General features: G+C 40.4%; 2 protein-coding genes across 2 annotated transcripts in view; both read right to left on the bottom strand.

Annotated features, from left to right (window-relative positions):
* lin28b (lin-28 homolog B (C. elegans)) overlaps positions 1-6,754 on the bottom strand; it is a 28,090-nt gene extending 21,336 nt beyond the window's left edge. Inside the window, exon 1 of the mRNA XM_020097712.2 lies at positions 5,801-6,754. Coding sequence (XP_019953271.1) covers positions 5,801-5,816 — 16 coding nt within the window. The 5' untranslated portion in view covers positions 5,817-6,754. The remainder of the gene's footprint in view (positions 1-5,800) is intronic.
* A 3,008-nt stretch (positions 6,755-9,762) lies between these two features.
* prep (prolyl endopeptidase) lies at positions 9,763-15,619 on the bottom strand. The gene is made up of 14 exons (XM_020097742.2): positions 15,438-15,619; positions 15,012-15,086; positions 14,569-14,702; positions 13,930-14,060; positions 13,540-13,749; positions 13,248-13,369; positions 13,054-13,159; positions 12,635-12,826; positions 12,333-12,530; positions 12,050-12,153; positions 11,250-11,481; positions 10,962-11,093; positions 10,695-10,851; positions 9,763-10,589 (listed from the first exon to the last, which is right to left on the bottom strand). The coding sequence occupies exons 1-14, from the start codon at positions 15,573-15,575 to the stop codon at positions 10,295-10,297; spliced, it is 2,226 nt and encodes a 741-aa protein (XP_019953301.1). The 5' UTR covers positions 15,576-15,619; the 3' UTR covers positions 9,763-10,294.
* Positions 15,620-16,770: the final 1,151 nt, after the last annotated feature.

Raw genomic sequence — 16,770 nt, 5'->3', positions numbered from 1 at the left:
CTTGCTGTAATAGTTTACCGTCTCACATAACTTATTTTATTTCCATTGTTATTTCTATAAGGCACTGGTTCTGCATTACTCTTTATGTTTTATTTTCACTCATATTACACTTTCTATATTTTTATTTTCGCTTTTTTATTCCTGCCATTACTGTAATCTTGGAGCAAACTGGGATTATTAAAATCTATTTGATTCTATTGTATATACTGAAATTAGATTAGATGGAATTAAATACCATTTTAATCAAATCTGTGACTTGATAGGTTTGAGGTCACAAAAGCAGATAAAACTAAAATACACAAGAAAAAAATAGAATAAACTGTTGCAACCTAAATAATCAATGATTTAAATACATGCTGCATCTACCATAGCTGATATAATTCTGTCTTGTCTTATTTTTAAAGATTTCCCCTCTATGCATGGATCCATATGCAGCTGTGTGTCCTGTGTATTGTGTTTTATGCTCCATAGATCTGCAACGTGTAAGTAGAAATACAAATCTCATATATATCTAGTTTCCAGCAAATATGAAACACCCTTACAGTGGTGACACATCTGTCATCAACATGACTTCTTATACACATGACAAGCAAAGAATTATATTCAGTCTCCTGTTCTTAGTTCAACAAATAGCGCAAAGACTACGGGGGTATTTTTAGAGTCATACACCTGTACCTGTAGTTTCTGTGAATTTTCGATAACCTATCTATCTATCTATCTATCTATCTATCTATCTATCTATCTATCTATCTATCTATCTATCTATCTACCTTTCTATCTACCTATCTTTCTTTCTATATTTCTATCTGTCCATCTTTCTATCTTTTTATCTATCTATCTATCTATCTATTTGACGATCCTCTCAGATATATATTATACAAGCATAAAACATTAAATGATTTGGAAGATACACGTTAAACCCACAATGCCAATATCAAACAATCTTTTTTTTCCCCACTGACATCTGACTGCGGATACAGTCAACTCTGTCCTTTATGGTTTAAATCTCAGCTGAATATATTAAATAAATATACAACCGATTTACTATAAGTAAAAACTGAGAATAACTTGAAAACAACACAGAGTAAACTGTACATGGTCATTTTCCGTCTGCGTTTCCATGCATGGACTTGTTTTTGCTGCAGCTCATGTTCCCCACACATACGACCAGTTACCTCCCAGCATCATAGTGGGCACCAGAGGAGAGCTGAACTCACAGCTTTGGAATGTGACTGAAAACCCTGAGAAAAACAAATGTGAAAACTGATGTGTTCAGTCCTGTGATGTGAAGCTGTCAATGGGAAATCAATCCCGCAGGCTCAGGACATCTTGTTGTCGTTTTTAAGATGTTCATTTAAATGGATATAGAGGAGAGAGTGTATAAACTGAGCGGCATCAGCTGGAGTTGGCCTGTAGTTTTTTTTTTTATTCTGCGTTACAAAAGCTTGAAGAAACAGCAAATAGATGACTTCAGATTATTTGAAGTAAGTTTAATAAGGCAAAAACAGCCATTATTGATAAAACTGTACTTCATAGTTTTGTAGTAGTTGAAATGACTTTAAAAAACCCTTCACCCACATATTTTTGGAACGTTTGATACTTAATACTTCTATAAGTACATCATCAAATGTACGTTATTCTGTTAAAAACTTGTAAAGTCCACAAACTTAGCACCACCACTCTCACTGCTGATTCAGATGACATGTCCACCAATGTGCAGCTCTGGAGAGGGATCGAGCTGCCATCACTTCAGACCACACACAACATCAATAACAACAAGCCTGGAGAAAATGCCACGTTCACTGAGACCCTCCCCATCTTATCTCACATCTCCCCTGGTGGGACTTTCTCAAGGGGTTATTCCCGGGTATGAGGAGAAGAGGGAAAAACACGTTGGAGGAATGAAACAACAACAAGCCCCATCTCCACCCACCGGGGCTACAGAGCCCACCCTCTGGAATTCACGTGCTTTTTGCCCCCTACCCCCAATCCCATCCATCCCAGCCCCCGCGCTAAGGCCTGTTTTTGAAGATGCTTGTAGAGGAGGAGGCCTCCGCAGCAGCCAGAGAATTACTGTTTGGGTCACAGGGTTGGACGTCAGTGTCAGATGTTATCCACTCACTCATATCCTGACAGGACCTTTCTGATTAGGACATGTCAGTGGAAATCACACAGCGCAGCTCACTGACATGTGTGCAAGCTAATAGGAGCCTAACGTAGATGTGGGGCGGCTGCAGATGTGCCTGTTTGTCACAAGAAGCAGCTGAAACACCAACATGAGATTAGAAGAGATTTCAAAATACATGAACTCAAAGTGAGTCTGTAAAAAAGTTTCATTTATCAAGTGTAATGGAAACATCTCAGTTTATTTTAGTCGTGAGGAAACGTGGTTTAAAGGAAACTTCTTTTCTTTTCTTTAATATTCTTTTCTTTTGTTAGTTAAAACAAGCTGGAAGTAATACTTTAAATCCACCTTAATATTTGCTGTTAAACTTGATGATCAAATAGTTTTAAAACCAGTTTTAACTTCACATCAGATGAACAAACTTTATATGAAATATTTTAAAAAGTGAAGGAAGTTACGAATATGAACTAAAATGCATCTGCATTTCTTTGGTTATTGTTGTTTTATAACAATCACAAGTCGCATCTTTTATCAACCTTATCTAACTTGTTTTAACTCAGTTTTCTTTAAGAATCTTTTCACAAAAGTTTTTAAAAACTGACATGACATCAAATTTACAGTTGATCAGAAACCGCAGCTTCATTTCTTTCGTTGTTCTTGATTTTCATTAAATCGTATCTGTACCTGATGAGATTGTTTTTCATATTTTACTCTACAGCTTTCCTTTTATTCCCCAAGGGATTTTTAAATGAAGTGTAAAGTTCACAAATGTATATTTGCTACATACATTTAAAAAAATCACATTAGTTGTTTTTCTTATTATCAGCCCCGACCCAAACAACCACAGCCAGACATTTACCTCATTTTTTAAATAACAGGATAAGATTATTTCCAAACATCTTTTAACTGAAGATTTATATTTCTTCTCTTGAAATACTGTGAAGGTTTGAGAAAAGGGATTTCTCCAGGTGAACTTTCCCTCTAAAAGTTAGGGAACTCATATTAGTAACTTCAGAATGAATGGGCCTATTTTTTAAATGAACTGAAAATACATGTCATACTGTAGCCACCTTTGTATTTGTCTTTACGCTGCAGGATAAGATTGTTTTCAAACTTATTTTAACTTCAGATCAATCTTCTGCTTCTATTTATGACAGATGATCAAACAAAACCAGAAACTTCTAACTGGAAGTTTTGCAAAAAGTTAACTGGCTCATAATTGATACATAGAGAAGAAATGTTAGTCTATATCTACTTTTTTATTTGCTTCACTGTGAGACATATACTGCTGCAGGATAAAATAGATTTATATTTATTTTTTAACTTCACTTTAATCAGTTCTCTTATTTTCTGTTCATTTACAAATGAATTGGATAAAATTGCAACTTTTCACATGTTTTGCAACTAATTTAGCGATAAAGGTTTGAAAATAATATCTTTTAATGTGTGTTTAAACTTCACATTTCTGCCTGTATGAAAAACCCAGTCATAATTAAATAAAATACGATTGATTGGTTAAATGAATGAATGAACCTCTGGACATGTAGTTTTAGAGTGTGCAGGTTTTCTTTGGTTTGGTAAGTTAGATTCATTATATATATATATATATATATCATATAACACATATATATAACACATATCATAATTATTCACTGATAAAAATGTTCTAGACTTTTTCAAATATAACTTAGCAAACGTATGTGAGACAAGGAAATACAGGTTAGAAAATAAAATAAAAAATCATTTATCCATTGAAACCATTTTAAAACATAGATATTTTTTGTAAATACAATATCAACTGTAAATTATAAATTATAATGAATTCACAAAGATTTTGATTTAACCCAACACACAAATCTCCATTTTAAAACCTGAACCTCAAACTATTTCCTTGTTCCAGTGAATAATCCAGGAAGTTAAAGCCTTGGAGGTAAAATCTTTGCAAACTGAAACTAAACTAATCTCTGAATCCTGAGCAGAGAATAGTTGATCATGATGATTGAGCCTCGGTGTCACACACACGGAGTCCTGAGCTGTTTGAATACCAACTTTTCTGAGCAGACTTTGGACTCCCTCACCCCAGCTAACCTCACCCAACCCCCACTCCTCACCCTAGGCTCCCAGAGGAAATTTGCCTTTAGCCCAACATTGCTGTCAATGCAGTTCAAAGGGTTCACTGGGTTCGTCTCTCTCTTTTCTCCTTTCTTTCTCTTCTTTAGTGGAGGGGGGTTGTTATTTGTCGTTCACTTCGTGCATTCCAGCCACCAATCCCTCACTTTTTACATCCTCCCACAAGAAAGTGTAAACAGAGTTGTGCTCACAAAGCAGCTCCATGCAACACGTTTTCCATCAGAGGGAAGATGAAACTTCTCACAAGCAGAAAAACATAAATTAAATGATGGAATTCATCATTTTTTAAAATTCGGATCAGGCCTCTGTCACTGCAGCTTCAAATCACATCCTCCCACAATCTGTGCTCCCTGCTCTGAGACAGAAAAATAATAATAATAACTTTTTTTTTTTAAATCAAAGTTATTTCTTTGGCATATTCACTAATTTCGTTTGGAAATATTTAAAACCAACGAATAAAAGGAATTCCAAACCTCCCACGTGAAGCATGTGCTCCATACTTTGACCACAAAGATGACCCAAAAGTCTCTGTGGTGCATTTTCTACACTCTGCATTTTCACCAAAACGCCACTAAACCACTCGTTTCTAATCAGGTTTCATGTGATTATCATACATCCCTGCAGGAGAAATACCCATTCTCACAAGAGCTTTTCAATCCGACACATTTTTAAGAAACTGAGGACTATTTTTTTTTAACACTTCTTCATCTCACTCTCTCAGATTCACTCACTTCTTCTTCAGTTTTACTCGTAACAACAACAAGGACGAACCTTTCAAGTGTGTTTGGAAATTTTCTACTAAACCACGTGCTCTTTTCCTTTCCTTAAATTCCTGTGTGTGCTCCAACAGGAGTAAACAGCCTGGAAATATCTGAATGAACGTATCGGTGACATCACAGAGAGGGGGGGGGGGGGGGGGGGGGGGGGGGGGGGAGGATGGAGGAGAAGCGCCTGTGCAGCCGGTGCGCCATAAAAATGCGCACAAAGGACGCACAAATATCCGCATTTCACTGCTTTATTAGATTTGTTTCGTTTTGCCGGGATTCCTCAGGTCAGTGTGTTTTCATGTGTTTCAGCTCAAAGCTTCATTTGACCTGTTAAAAGTTGAAATGAAGCCTGAACGAGGCTTCAGACCTGATGATGGATTCGTTTCTTTAACGAAAATTCTCGTCAATATTCCTTTAATATTCTTCCAACAGCTTTAGGATCGATCCTGGAGGAGATCGATCACTTTTGATTAACAGGTGGATTTCATTCTTTTTCTTTTTTCTTTTTTCAAGGTCTTGAAGTTCGCACGTGACTTAAGCCAGCCCTGTTCATTTATAGGTTTATTAATGGCGCATTAATGGATCCATAACTTCGCTGGATGTCTGTGGCACAAGAACCAATCAATCAGTTTGTTCAGATCTGCATTTGGATCGATGGAAAGCAGGTTGTGCAGATGAGCTTTGCACTGCAGATAAATACCACATGTTTGCAAGGTGAAGACAAACAAACCACAACAGGAGCATTTCTGTAGAGAGCTTAAAAAAATAAGTGACTCACCTGTAGGAGCGGACATCCTCCCTTTTTTTCCCCCGTGGATGGATGCGATGGCACAGGCGGAGCAGTGCGCCTCTCTGCGTCCCGCTGATGGAGCAAATGTGGAGGAAGGGTTGAGCCTCGCAGGATCTGGAGCCTTCACACCGACGCTGCTGCTGTGGTTTGAGTTACATGTTCAGGCTGCGCGACTTGTGGACCTGCGTGGACGCCAAAGTGACCGCGCTGGAATCAAAGAGAGACTTTCCATGGATGAATATTTTATGGTGAAGCTGTAACAGAAGCTGCAGCAGCAGCAGCGGCGGCGGTGGCGCACGGGAGGAAGAGGAGGAGGAGGAGGAGGAGGAAGGTTTAAAGCGTCTCACAGTGAAGCAACAGATTCCTGCGAGAAACAGCATCTCCACAGAAGTGAGCCTGCAGAGATGAGGAGCATTTTCAAACCCGCTCCTGCAGCTTTGAGCTCAACTTGTCCTGAAGTGATGAGAAGTTTGAAGCTGCAAAAAGGCTCAAGTTTCACGTTTTTGAGTGAATATCAGAAGTGAACCCTCTGCTTGTCTCTGAGCTTGTCATTGCTCTTAACCATGTGGCACCCCCACCCCCCTGCAGGCGCCCAGGAATCCCCCCACCCCTCTCCCTTGTTGATAGAGATCAATACTCCACCTCCCCCACCCAGCACCCTCTTTAGCCTCCATTCAAAACACTTTCCCCTTTAATTTCCAAACCTATAAACCCACAAACGTTTCCATCCTGAAGCTAATTGTTGTTCATTATCCTCTTCATCAAACCTTCCTCACTGATCTGACATCTGCTCCTCATGCACTCACCTCTCCTGCAAGTGGCCACAACTGACCCTGGATCAGCTGATATAGGAACTGAGGGTAGAGTTAAAACACAGCAGACAGAAAGATGCTTTAGCTTTGAGAGGAGCCAACATGGCAGCTGTGTTTCCAGAAGACATGCAATCACACACAGAGGCAGCAAAGTTTGTGGTTCAGTGTAAACATGAATAATGATAATATATATATATATATATATATATATATATATATATATATATATATATAACAGGGTCTTTGTCTTAAAGGGACCAATCACAAATCACATACAGCAACCCTGCAGCCCACCCTGAGGAAAAGACCCCCATGAGACCTGGATGGGTTTTAGGCCTCAAGCTTTTTCAGAAAACTTTAAGAAAACTTTTAAAAATATATTTAATAAATATATATTTAATAAATGTTCTGTAAATGCAATTCACTATAACCAGTCAACTCAAGATGATATTTACCCCAATAAATAAATACATAATCCGTAAAAGTAATAATAATTTTAAAAAGTAATAATAATAACAATAATGTGAATAATGATGATAATTATTAAAAAAGACGAGAAGAAAGATCCTGTTTGTCGTAGAGATTGAAATATTTCGTTAATTTAGGAGTAAACACAGAGAGTAAATACTCTGGCCTCAGCATGTGAGTGGTTTTCCAAGTTTCATTTTTTAAAAGAAAAGTTCGATGTAGTTGAATATTTGCTGTTCTCATCTTCTCAGGTTCAAAATTCCTCCACAGGAGACAAATCAATCATCTCAAAACCATTAGAACCGCGACGTGTCGTTGGGAAATATTTAATTTGTCGCTCCTCCGCTGAGGAATATAGTCCCTCACATAGTCCCTCCGCAGTGGCACGGGAGGCGGTTTCCGGTCGGCGCATTAATATTTCAGCACGGCCACAGGTGTGTGCTCATTGGATATTTTTGAGCGTCTTCAAACGTGTCAGCCAATCAGAGGCCACGAGCAGGAAAACACGAACATGTCTGAATCTCACGTGTGAACAAACTTCTGTTGTTACTTATAACTTCGAATCTCTCACGTTATTTAAGACAATCTATAATCTATAACATATAATCAACAACATATAACATGTGATCTATAACATGTAATCAATAACATGTAATCTATAACATGTAATCAATAACATGTAATCTATGATAAACAAAATGACGTCAGCTCCAGTGAAGATAAAATAATTTTTGTTATATATATATTTGGTTTATAATTCGGAGCAGATCATCAGACTCATCAGTCTCTCTCTCTCTCTCTCTCTCTCTCTCTCTCTCTCTCTCTCTGCCTGCTGCAGGGCTGCACAGCGCCGCCTGGTGGTTCACTAGACTCTCACGCACACGTGCACACACGCTTGGACGCAGGCCCATGGGAAATGATTTACGTTTGATTGCAAGATGAGTAAATTTGCTCAGCTTCTCTTGTTTCTGTCAACTCTGACTAATTTTTAATTTCCAGTCATTTCAGTTAAGTTCTCAGAAATGTGAGTTGAATCCCAGATGAAATACTGTGGTTGAAATATACGATGATTTAAAAGGAAAATAATCTGAACATTAACTTTTAGAATGAGCTTGTTTAACTATTCATTTCTTTAATGTACCTAAAGCTGCACTGACTCAGCCTGAAAGTTATTTCAGTCAAAGACTAAAGTTAGACCAATGGAGCAGAAAGTTAAAGAACACAGTTTAGTTTTAAAATATGAACGTGTTGCGTAAGAAAATGTTATTTCTTAGTTTCTAAATTAAAACTGTGCTCTGGATTTAATTGATATAATTTATAGGAGCTGTGTTTCATGTTTGTGTGTCTGTCTTCAGATGTCAGAACTTCTTGTTCTCTGTGAGAAACATTCAAAGTTCCGACAACTCCCTCTCCTGCACTGTGTTCTGTCACCAAGTTGGTTTTAACAGAACATTTTACAAGTACATCAAGTTGAGTTTTGTGGAATACAAGACTCTTCTTTTTAATTTCATCAGAAACTTTAAATCCAAAATATCTGTTTAAAATGAATATTTCAGATCCAGGTGTTTGGAGAACATATTGTTTTCATGTCCTGATCAAAATATCCTCTAAAAAATGAGATGAGCATATTTTCTAGGACTAACTTAAGAGATCTATTTTCCTAGTTTAAATTTAAAAGTTATCATCATCATGATTTCTATCTTGTTTTTCAATGTTTTATTTCTTACTTGAAGAAATTGGCAGATTGTTTCACTTCCTCTCAAAGTTAAAATTCAAACTAAGGAAGTGAGGTGTTGACAAGAAGAAGAATTCTAAAGAGTTTTTGTTTCCTTGATTCATAACAAAGCCTCTGATACAAAGTCAAATCATTTCATCCATCCAGCTCAGAACATTTTATCCAACTAAACTCTTTAAGCTTGTCCTGTGATGTCAAGGCCAAATTGTATTTTGTCAAATGTCTCCAAGTGGTTGAAATGTTGGATTTGAACAAAATGTTTAATTTAAAGGACAGAAATGAGAATGAAAACCTGTCATTTGAAGACACTTCACTAAAACCTGCTCTTCTCAACTCATACATTTTTTAAACTGCAGAAAAATGTCTATTCCTCATTCATGCAGGAAAATAAAACAGGAAGTTGTATATTTCTAACTGATAAATATCCAATGTGTGTGGCTGAAGCACTTTCTTCTTCATTTCTTTCTTTGTGAATTTATATCACAAGTTAAATATAATATTCTTCCCAGAAGTTTTTCCTCTATAAACAGGGGAGTGGAACATCAGTGAGGTTCTTCAACACAAAACATGTATGTTGAGTAACCCACATGGGGCCCATTGTCAGACCACCCTCACTTTCTGCTCCTGCTGCACGTGTTGCTCAGTGTCACAGCGACTGCCCCCTGGTGGACGACTGGACACCTATATCACAAAAACACCAGCAGCTACACATGCTCCTGCTGGCACTTCCTTTTCTTCTCTACTAACAGAACTCATCGCAGAATAAAAATGAAAAAATATATTAAATCGAAAATTAAATTATTATTTTTCAATTTGCAACTAAACAAAACGAGAAATTAGATTATCTTCTGATAAATATTGATCGAACATGACCATTAATTTATACTTCAGCTATTCATATTTTTCTGAAAAGAATAAAACGGACAGGGACAAACTCACTGTTTAAAAAGTTGATTTATTGTAGCTGTGGCATTGTGTCCTGTTCCCTTTCGAAGGTAAACAATCAGCACATGTCAAGAGGTAGAAATTATCATCAGCCTGAAAGAAAAGTGGGGCCTGACATTTGAACACACACAACATCTCATATTCACACACACGTTTTATTTTTGTGTAAGTTCCCACACACACACAACCACAGCAATACTGTCAGCTATGGCAGTTTTCTCATTTGCCATCCCGTGCAAGAACCAAAATAAATAATATGCATCACGTTGGAGCAGAAACAATCAAACTCAAACAAACGTTTGCCACTTGAACCTCAGGACTGTAACGGCTGATTGCTGTAACCGTGAAGGGGGTGCTCCATTTAATCACCCCCCACTGAAACTGTAGTGTTTTAAAACGACTACAAATATGGCCTAGTGGACAAAAGATATGGTGAAGAACGATGGCTGGGTAAACATATGCTGTAAAGTGAGTAGTTTTCCAAAAGAGGAATTAAGAGTAACAAAGAAAAACGAACACTAGTTATTTGACCCAGGAGATGTTGAGACAGCGAGCGATGAAGGCGTAGGTGTCAGCCACCTCCTGGATGACCTTGCTGGTGGGTTTTCCGGCACCGTGGCCCGACTTTGTGTCCACGAGGATGAACAGGGGGTTCTTCTGCTTGGAGCTGCGGCCGACGATGTGCTGCAGGGTGGCGATGTATTTGAGAGAATGGAGCGGCACCACCCGGTCGTCGTGGTCACCTGTGAGCAGGAGCACTGCGGGGTACTGGACCCCATTGCCTTCTGGGATGCGGATGTTATGGAGAGGGGAGTATCTGCGGCACAGAAGGAGAGGAAGGTTAGAGTGCTTGATAAATTCTTCATCCAGCATTTGAATTAACAACACACTGTTTGTAAACGTTTGTTCGGGGAGCACCTACTTGATGAGCCAATCAAACTGCTTTTTTTCCTCTGAACAGCCGAAGTCTGTGGTCCAGGCGTGTCCGATGGTGAACTTGTGGAATTTCAGCATGTCCATGACGCCGACCTGAGCTACAGCGCAGCCAAACAGCTCAGGCCTCTGGTTCACGCAGGCAGCTGAGAGAGGAAGCAGGCAGATACGTCAGCGACCGATCACCGCGCACTCAAAGCTGCTGGAGCTGGTTTACATGTGAATGTTGATCTTCAGCCAGCGGCAGCATACTTACCGACGAGCAGACCCCCGTTGGAGCCTCCGTTTATAGTGAGTTTGGACGGAGAGGTGTATCCCTCCTTGATGAGATACTCCGCTGCACACTGGAAGTCTGTGAAGCAGTTCTGCTTGTTGGCCAACATGCCAGCTGGAAGAGAGAAACACACAGTGGAAGTATGTCAATGAGGTTTGTGCTGCAAGAATGGCTGATCCTCGACTACCAGCAGAGAATTGTACATGTTTATACAATTACACGGTTCAACTCTTCTGGACGTACATCAGCGTGTCACATGTTCACGCTCACCTTTGTGCCAGGTCTCCCCATACTCTCCTCCTCCTCTGATGTTGGCGACAGCGAGGACTCCCCCGAGATGTCTGACGAAGATGAGGCGGGAGACGCTGTAGCTCGGTGTGATGGAGATGTTGAAGCCCCCATAGCCGTACAGAAAACCTGGATGGGAACCGTCCAGCTTGATGCCCTTCTTGTGAACGATGAACATGGGGATTTGAGTGCCGTCCTTGGAGGGATAGAAGATCTGGAAAAACATGGACAGGCTGTCAGGAAGCGTTCAAGGACAACAAAGCTTTATCTTGGATCTTCTGTCCTTGAGTCAGAAGAGAGGAGAGTAGAAAAGAGGCACAATAACGGCCTGTCCTCGGTGCCTGCTGTTTTTTTTCACATTTACAATGTTATTCACTGTCCTCAGCAGGGATAAGACAATAAATCTGAAGCTGAGAAGCTGTATTATAGGCTCAACTGCTTTCATTTAAAAATATATAAAACCATTTGAAAGTTGAGAAATGTGACATTTGGCAGTTTTAAAACGCCTCCTGTCATGCATCAACAGACTAAGAGGGATTTGTTCTGGTCCAGCAAACGTGTCGGCTGCGTTTTTTTCTCCTGACAACTCGATTAATACCTGTCACACTGTACGTCAGGTATACTTCAGAAGGTCTGGGTCGAGGTAGGCTGTCATGAACGACTTGATGTCAACACTTTTCCTTTAAATGTCTCAGGGACCACTGAGGAGTGTTCTTCAGTTATTAGGAACACACAAGAATTGCTTGTCAGAAATACAATGTTGAAATAAGGTCTCAAGTTACCTGGGTGGTCTGGTAGTCGGAGGTGTTGAAGCCTTTGACGGTGACCTCTCTGAAGATGTGGGGCTGCAGCGGGTCCTGGGTCAGGTCGCAGTGGTAAATGATGGCTGGATGGAAAAATGAAAATCATCATTTAATTTGTTCATATATTTTTCTTTCGCGGGAACCATGTAACGCAGTAATCAAACCAAATGAGCACCGCTGCAAGATAAAAACAAGTCTCTCTCACTCAGTACAATCCAGTTTTCATCACACTTTGTCTCTGAAAAGTTGCAGAGAGCAGTACCTGGAGAGAGGAAAGACGTGAAATAGTAGAAGATCTCAGAGTCTCTCTTCCGTCCGGTGAAGCCCACCACAGAGCCGACGTCCAGAGGGAAGGTCCTAAGCTCCTCCCCTGAGCTCAGACGGTACATTTTCAACACGTTCTTCACGTCGTGGAGGAAACACACAAACAGGAAGCTCGAGTACGTACAGGTGGCGAACACTGTGGGCGAGGCGTGGCAAAGGAAATGCGATGGGTAAGAAGTTAAATTGAATCTCAGGTGATGTTTTAGTAATAAAGGTAATCTGAGTATTTCGGCAACTAACCGATAACGTCCTTGTCATGCTGAGGGATGAGCTCCTGCCAGCTGCTCTGTGCAGGCGAGGCAAAGTCGATGTTGATGAGGCGATAACGTGGGGCTTCGAGGTTGGTCTTGAATGTGAACAACGTGCCTTCGTTGGTCACATACTCGTACTCCGCGTCAAAGTTGTCGATTAGCTTCACCCACGGCAAAAGTCCTGGAACATAAGAGGTATTTCAATCCTATGAAGACGGGGAATCATGATTGAAGCAGCCTGCTGTCAAATCAAGGCTGAAAATGCCAGGGAAAATATTATGTACAAATAAGAAGGTGCTGAACATGCACAATAAACACACAAAGCAAAGCTATATTTGTAGTTTAGTTGTCACAGTTTTAATTCAGGGTTAAAAATAAAAGCTTAATAATCAGTTGTGCATAACATACCTGTAATACCCTGAGGAGTGGTCTTCAGATCACAGTACCACAGTCTGTTGACTGGATCACAACCTTCCCTGATGGACAGCAGTAAATATTGCCCATCATCTGATACCTGCAGTGCACAGTGTCGTACATCAATAAACACACAACCTCTTTGATCAGTTACTTTTTTCAGAAGCCAGATAACCCATTGGTCGTACCTCAGCTCCACTCATCCACTTGGGGTTGTCGGGGAACTCGGCACACAGCACGTCCTCGGACTGCGGGGTCCCCAGGACGTGGAAGTACAGCTTCTGGTGCAGGTTGGTAGAGGTTTCAGTACCTAACAGAGACAACAGGGTTTAGATTCATCACTGCCCCCAAGTGGTGACAAAAAAATGATGAGAGTAGAGAGGAAACGTGAAGCTGCTGCAAAAAAACCATTGCACTAGTCTTCAAGTAAGTTGTAGTGTATTCTAAAGTATAGACACAACAACATTATCTTGATCTCACCATCACTCTTGCCCTCTTGTTTAGGGTAGGAGTTGTAGAAAAGCCCCTTCCCATCATGGGTCCAGGACATGCAGCTAAACTTGACTCGCTCCAGACGGTCCTCTAGAGGCATGGCACCTTCAACCCGCAGGAACTGGATCTCCACCCAGTCCGACCCGCTGGCACTGGTGCCGTACGCCAAGTACTCCCCATCCTCAGAGAATGCATAGCCTCAAAGAAGAGACATAAATAGAATATCAACAAAGATAACAGCGACCTTAAATAATTGATGGGGCCATCAGTGTAGATACTATAAATAGCAAAGTATTTTTAGACATCACAAAGTCTATTTTTATACTATATCAAACTAAATTATCACACAAAATAATTAAGTTCATTTTCATCGCTTACCTCGTAGGGCAACAGTCCCATCATCAGAAAATGTGTTTGGATCCAGGAAGACTGTGGGCTCAGCATCCAGGCTCTCCTGCAAGTACATCACACTCTGGTTCTGGAGGCCTGTGTTGTAGAAGTGAAAGTACCTGAGCAGAAGAGGAGAAAACATTCAGGTGAATAAGGAGGTTTTACTATCATTCAATATAAAGATCTCTAGTGTTGTGTGAATTGTTGGGTGACTATGTCGAGCTTATTTATTGTAGTGGATAATGTTGTGTATCATTATTGCCTTGAAGGGATTTGTGTGTCTGACATATTTTCTTATGGCACATGATGAATATCTGAAAGCACCAAATAACCAAATAATTAGAGGAATTAAATCCAGTTTGACACAACACATCTTTAATAATCACGTAAATATGACCACGATCATTTTTGCCAAACTTTTGAGACAGGTGCTGGATCACGACAGGGAATGTGTTAATGGAAGCCAGTTTGCAGTATTGCCATGTTGACGAGATGCCATATTATCGTTTATCGGCATTATTTCCGGGACAATGTATCGTCCCACAAAAACAGTTATTGTGACAGGCCATCACAGCCGAGTTCATAAGAACAGCCCTCAGCAAACCTGCAGTTCTTCCATCGCCTCACCTGCTCCCCCTCTTGAAGGGACAGCTGTACTTGGGGTAGTCGTACAGCTCCGTCATCCGCTCCTTGAACATGTCCCGGACCTCACACTGCTCCAGGAATGGCAACGTCAGCTGGTTCTGAGCGCCGACAAAGGCCTGGCGGAAGAAGATACCAATACGTGGATGTTTTACAGAGCACTAACATCTCTGTGCTCGATTCCAAGAATCAAATGTACTGATATGACTCAGGACGGTTCTCCAGATCTCTCGCTTGAGCAGCTTCTCGGAACAGACCGATCATATCAACAAAACATGCGACTGACAGAGCCACAACCTCATGCACTTAAGAAAAGCACCACTGACATAGGCAGTACAGCAATTACAAAAGAATTTTAGCTTCTGAGGATGCTAAGTGCCAATCTGGCTAAGTATCAATGTGAAGTTGTGATTTCTCAGCTGATTTACCTGTGTCTTCTCACTGTCCGGGTCCTCCAGCCAGCTGTATGGATCTGGCACCTTGCAGCCATGGTAGTCATCCACCTGAGGCAGGGGACAGATGTTAACAACATGAACCAGCTGGGGTGTGGCATCCAAACACAACACAGCCTTGTGCTACCAGGCCTGGCAGCTGAATCAACCATGGTAGTAAACAGCAACATGCTAGCTAACATGTTTCATGTGGGATTTACATTTTTTTTTTAAAAAAGCAAAGCTAGCAAAGGCGGCCCATTCATTTGTCAACACGGTCAAGTCTGCGCTGCAGGAGCAGGCTAAGCTAACTAGCATGCTAACAAAGCAGACGCCCGCTCCGATGAATGAATGAGCGTGATGATTAAGCATCCTCGGCTCGTTAGCACGCTAGGCTAACCGGCTAGCCGGGGTGTAACTTACGACTGCCTGGTCGCGGTACGCCAGCGGGTACTGGAAGGACATGCTGGGAACCAGAGTGCGGGGGCTGCGGGAGAAGAAGCGCGACCTCAGGGAGCGAGAGAAAGGTTTGAAACCGACTCTGCGGATCCAACAAAACATCAACCGAGGCTCCGCAGCCGGACAGGAAGTCAGCACAGACGAGTGAAGACAAGAGCGACGCTGAGCGACGCTGAGCGAGGCTTTCACAGCGCCCCCTGCTGGAAACAAGCGAGAACAGAGCCCTGAGTTATAGTTTTATAGTTAGAGTCTTTATATACAGTCGATGGTTAGAGTATCAACCAGGACCACATGAGTGGTTTAATTAAATGTAATTATTTACTTTTTATACTCTCATATTGAAGTTGACTATTGACTATGATTTGTTCAAAGCGTTGGTCAATGGCTCCTGTAAATGGGAAATCTTTCTTACGAAGTGTTGTAGAAGTGATCATCTGAAAATGTATAACAATTGCTGAGATTAATAGAAATAAAGTGTTGAATATTGATATTATCTGTTTCCCACCTTGTTAAGTCATTGTCGATAATTATTGTGAGAAATCTTTAACGTGATCAGTGTCTTCACATAGATGAGTATCATTTATCGTTAATAATAATATATAACTAAAGGCAAACTGAGCTAATTGGTTATTTCAGAGGAGTTTATCAAACTGGTAGCCCTTCGTATGACTCAGTACCCATGAAGTAGCTCTCAAAAAGGTTGGTGACCCCTGGTATAAACTGTAATAAAGTCAGAGTTTAGTTCAACCACCATGTTCAAGGTTTGAATTAAATTACACAAAATGAATCATCCCACTTTTATATACATGCAAAGCAAATTTAGACAATCACATGATCCATCCCACACAGGATTTTAACTAATTCTATTTGTGCAATTTCATACATGTGCGATTTGGCTGCATGGTATATATTATTTTCTAAATCTTGTATTTCATTGTGTTTGTGTTTTTGCTCTAGGGGTTTGTTTTGCCAAGGAGTTCATGTATTGTTCTGCATTTGTTTGTACACTTTAGTGGAGGGGTGGGACCTGACCCAAGCAAGAACTCATTACTCTGTGGTGCGATCCAGATTAAAGGGCGGGTCCAGGATTTTTTTTTTCACTTTCTTGAACATTGCAAGATATTTTCAACATTTTCCTTGATTTCTCCGAGAATAATTCATGAATCTTGATGGAAAAACATAAATAAAGGTGTGGATGTAGTGAATTTAAATGTGGTTTAATGAGAGGACTGTTCGGCCTTGGCGTAGGAATGTGCTCTACTCACTACCTAATTTAATTCTATTTCTAATGTATTAC

The sequence above is a fragment of the Paralichthys olivaceus genome, chromosome 19, assembly GCF_024713975.1.
Source record: "Paralichthys olivaceus isolate ysfri-2021 chromosome 19, ASM2471397v2, whole genome shotgun sequence".
In the NCBI taxonomy this organism is placed as follows: domain Eukaryota; kingdom Metazoa; phylum Chordata; class Actinopteri; order Pleuronectiformes; family Paralichthyidae; genus Paralichthys; species Paralichthys olivaceus.
The sequence above is the reverse complement of the archived record's forward strand: the minus strand, read 5'-3'. Positions and strand labels throughout refer to the sequence as shown.

What these genes read in the sequence shown, in the direction of transcription:
- prep (XM_020097742.2), bottom strand. Translation starts at nt 15,575, where the DNA reads ATGTTTTGTTGGATCCGCAGAGTCGGTTTCAAACCTTTCTCTCGCTCC. An exon ending in TGGGACTGTTGCCCTACGAG is followed by an intron (nt 13,750 to 13,929) that starts GTAAGCGATGAA and finishes CTCTTCTTTGAG; the next exon opens with GCTATGCATTCTCTGAGGAT. An exon ending in ACAAGAGGGCAAGAGTGATG is followed by an intron (nt 13,370 to 13,539) that starts GTGAGATCAAGA and finishes TGTCTCTGTTAG; the next exon opens with GTACTGAAACCTCTACCAAC.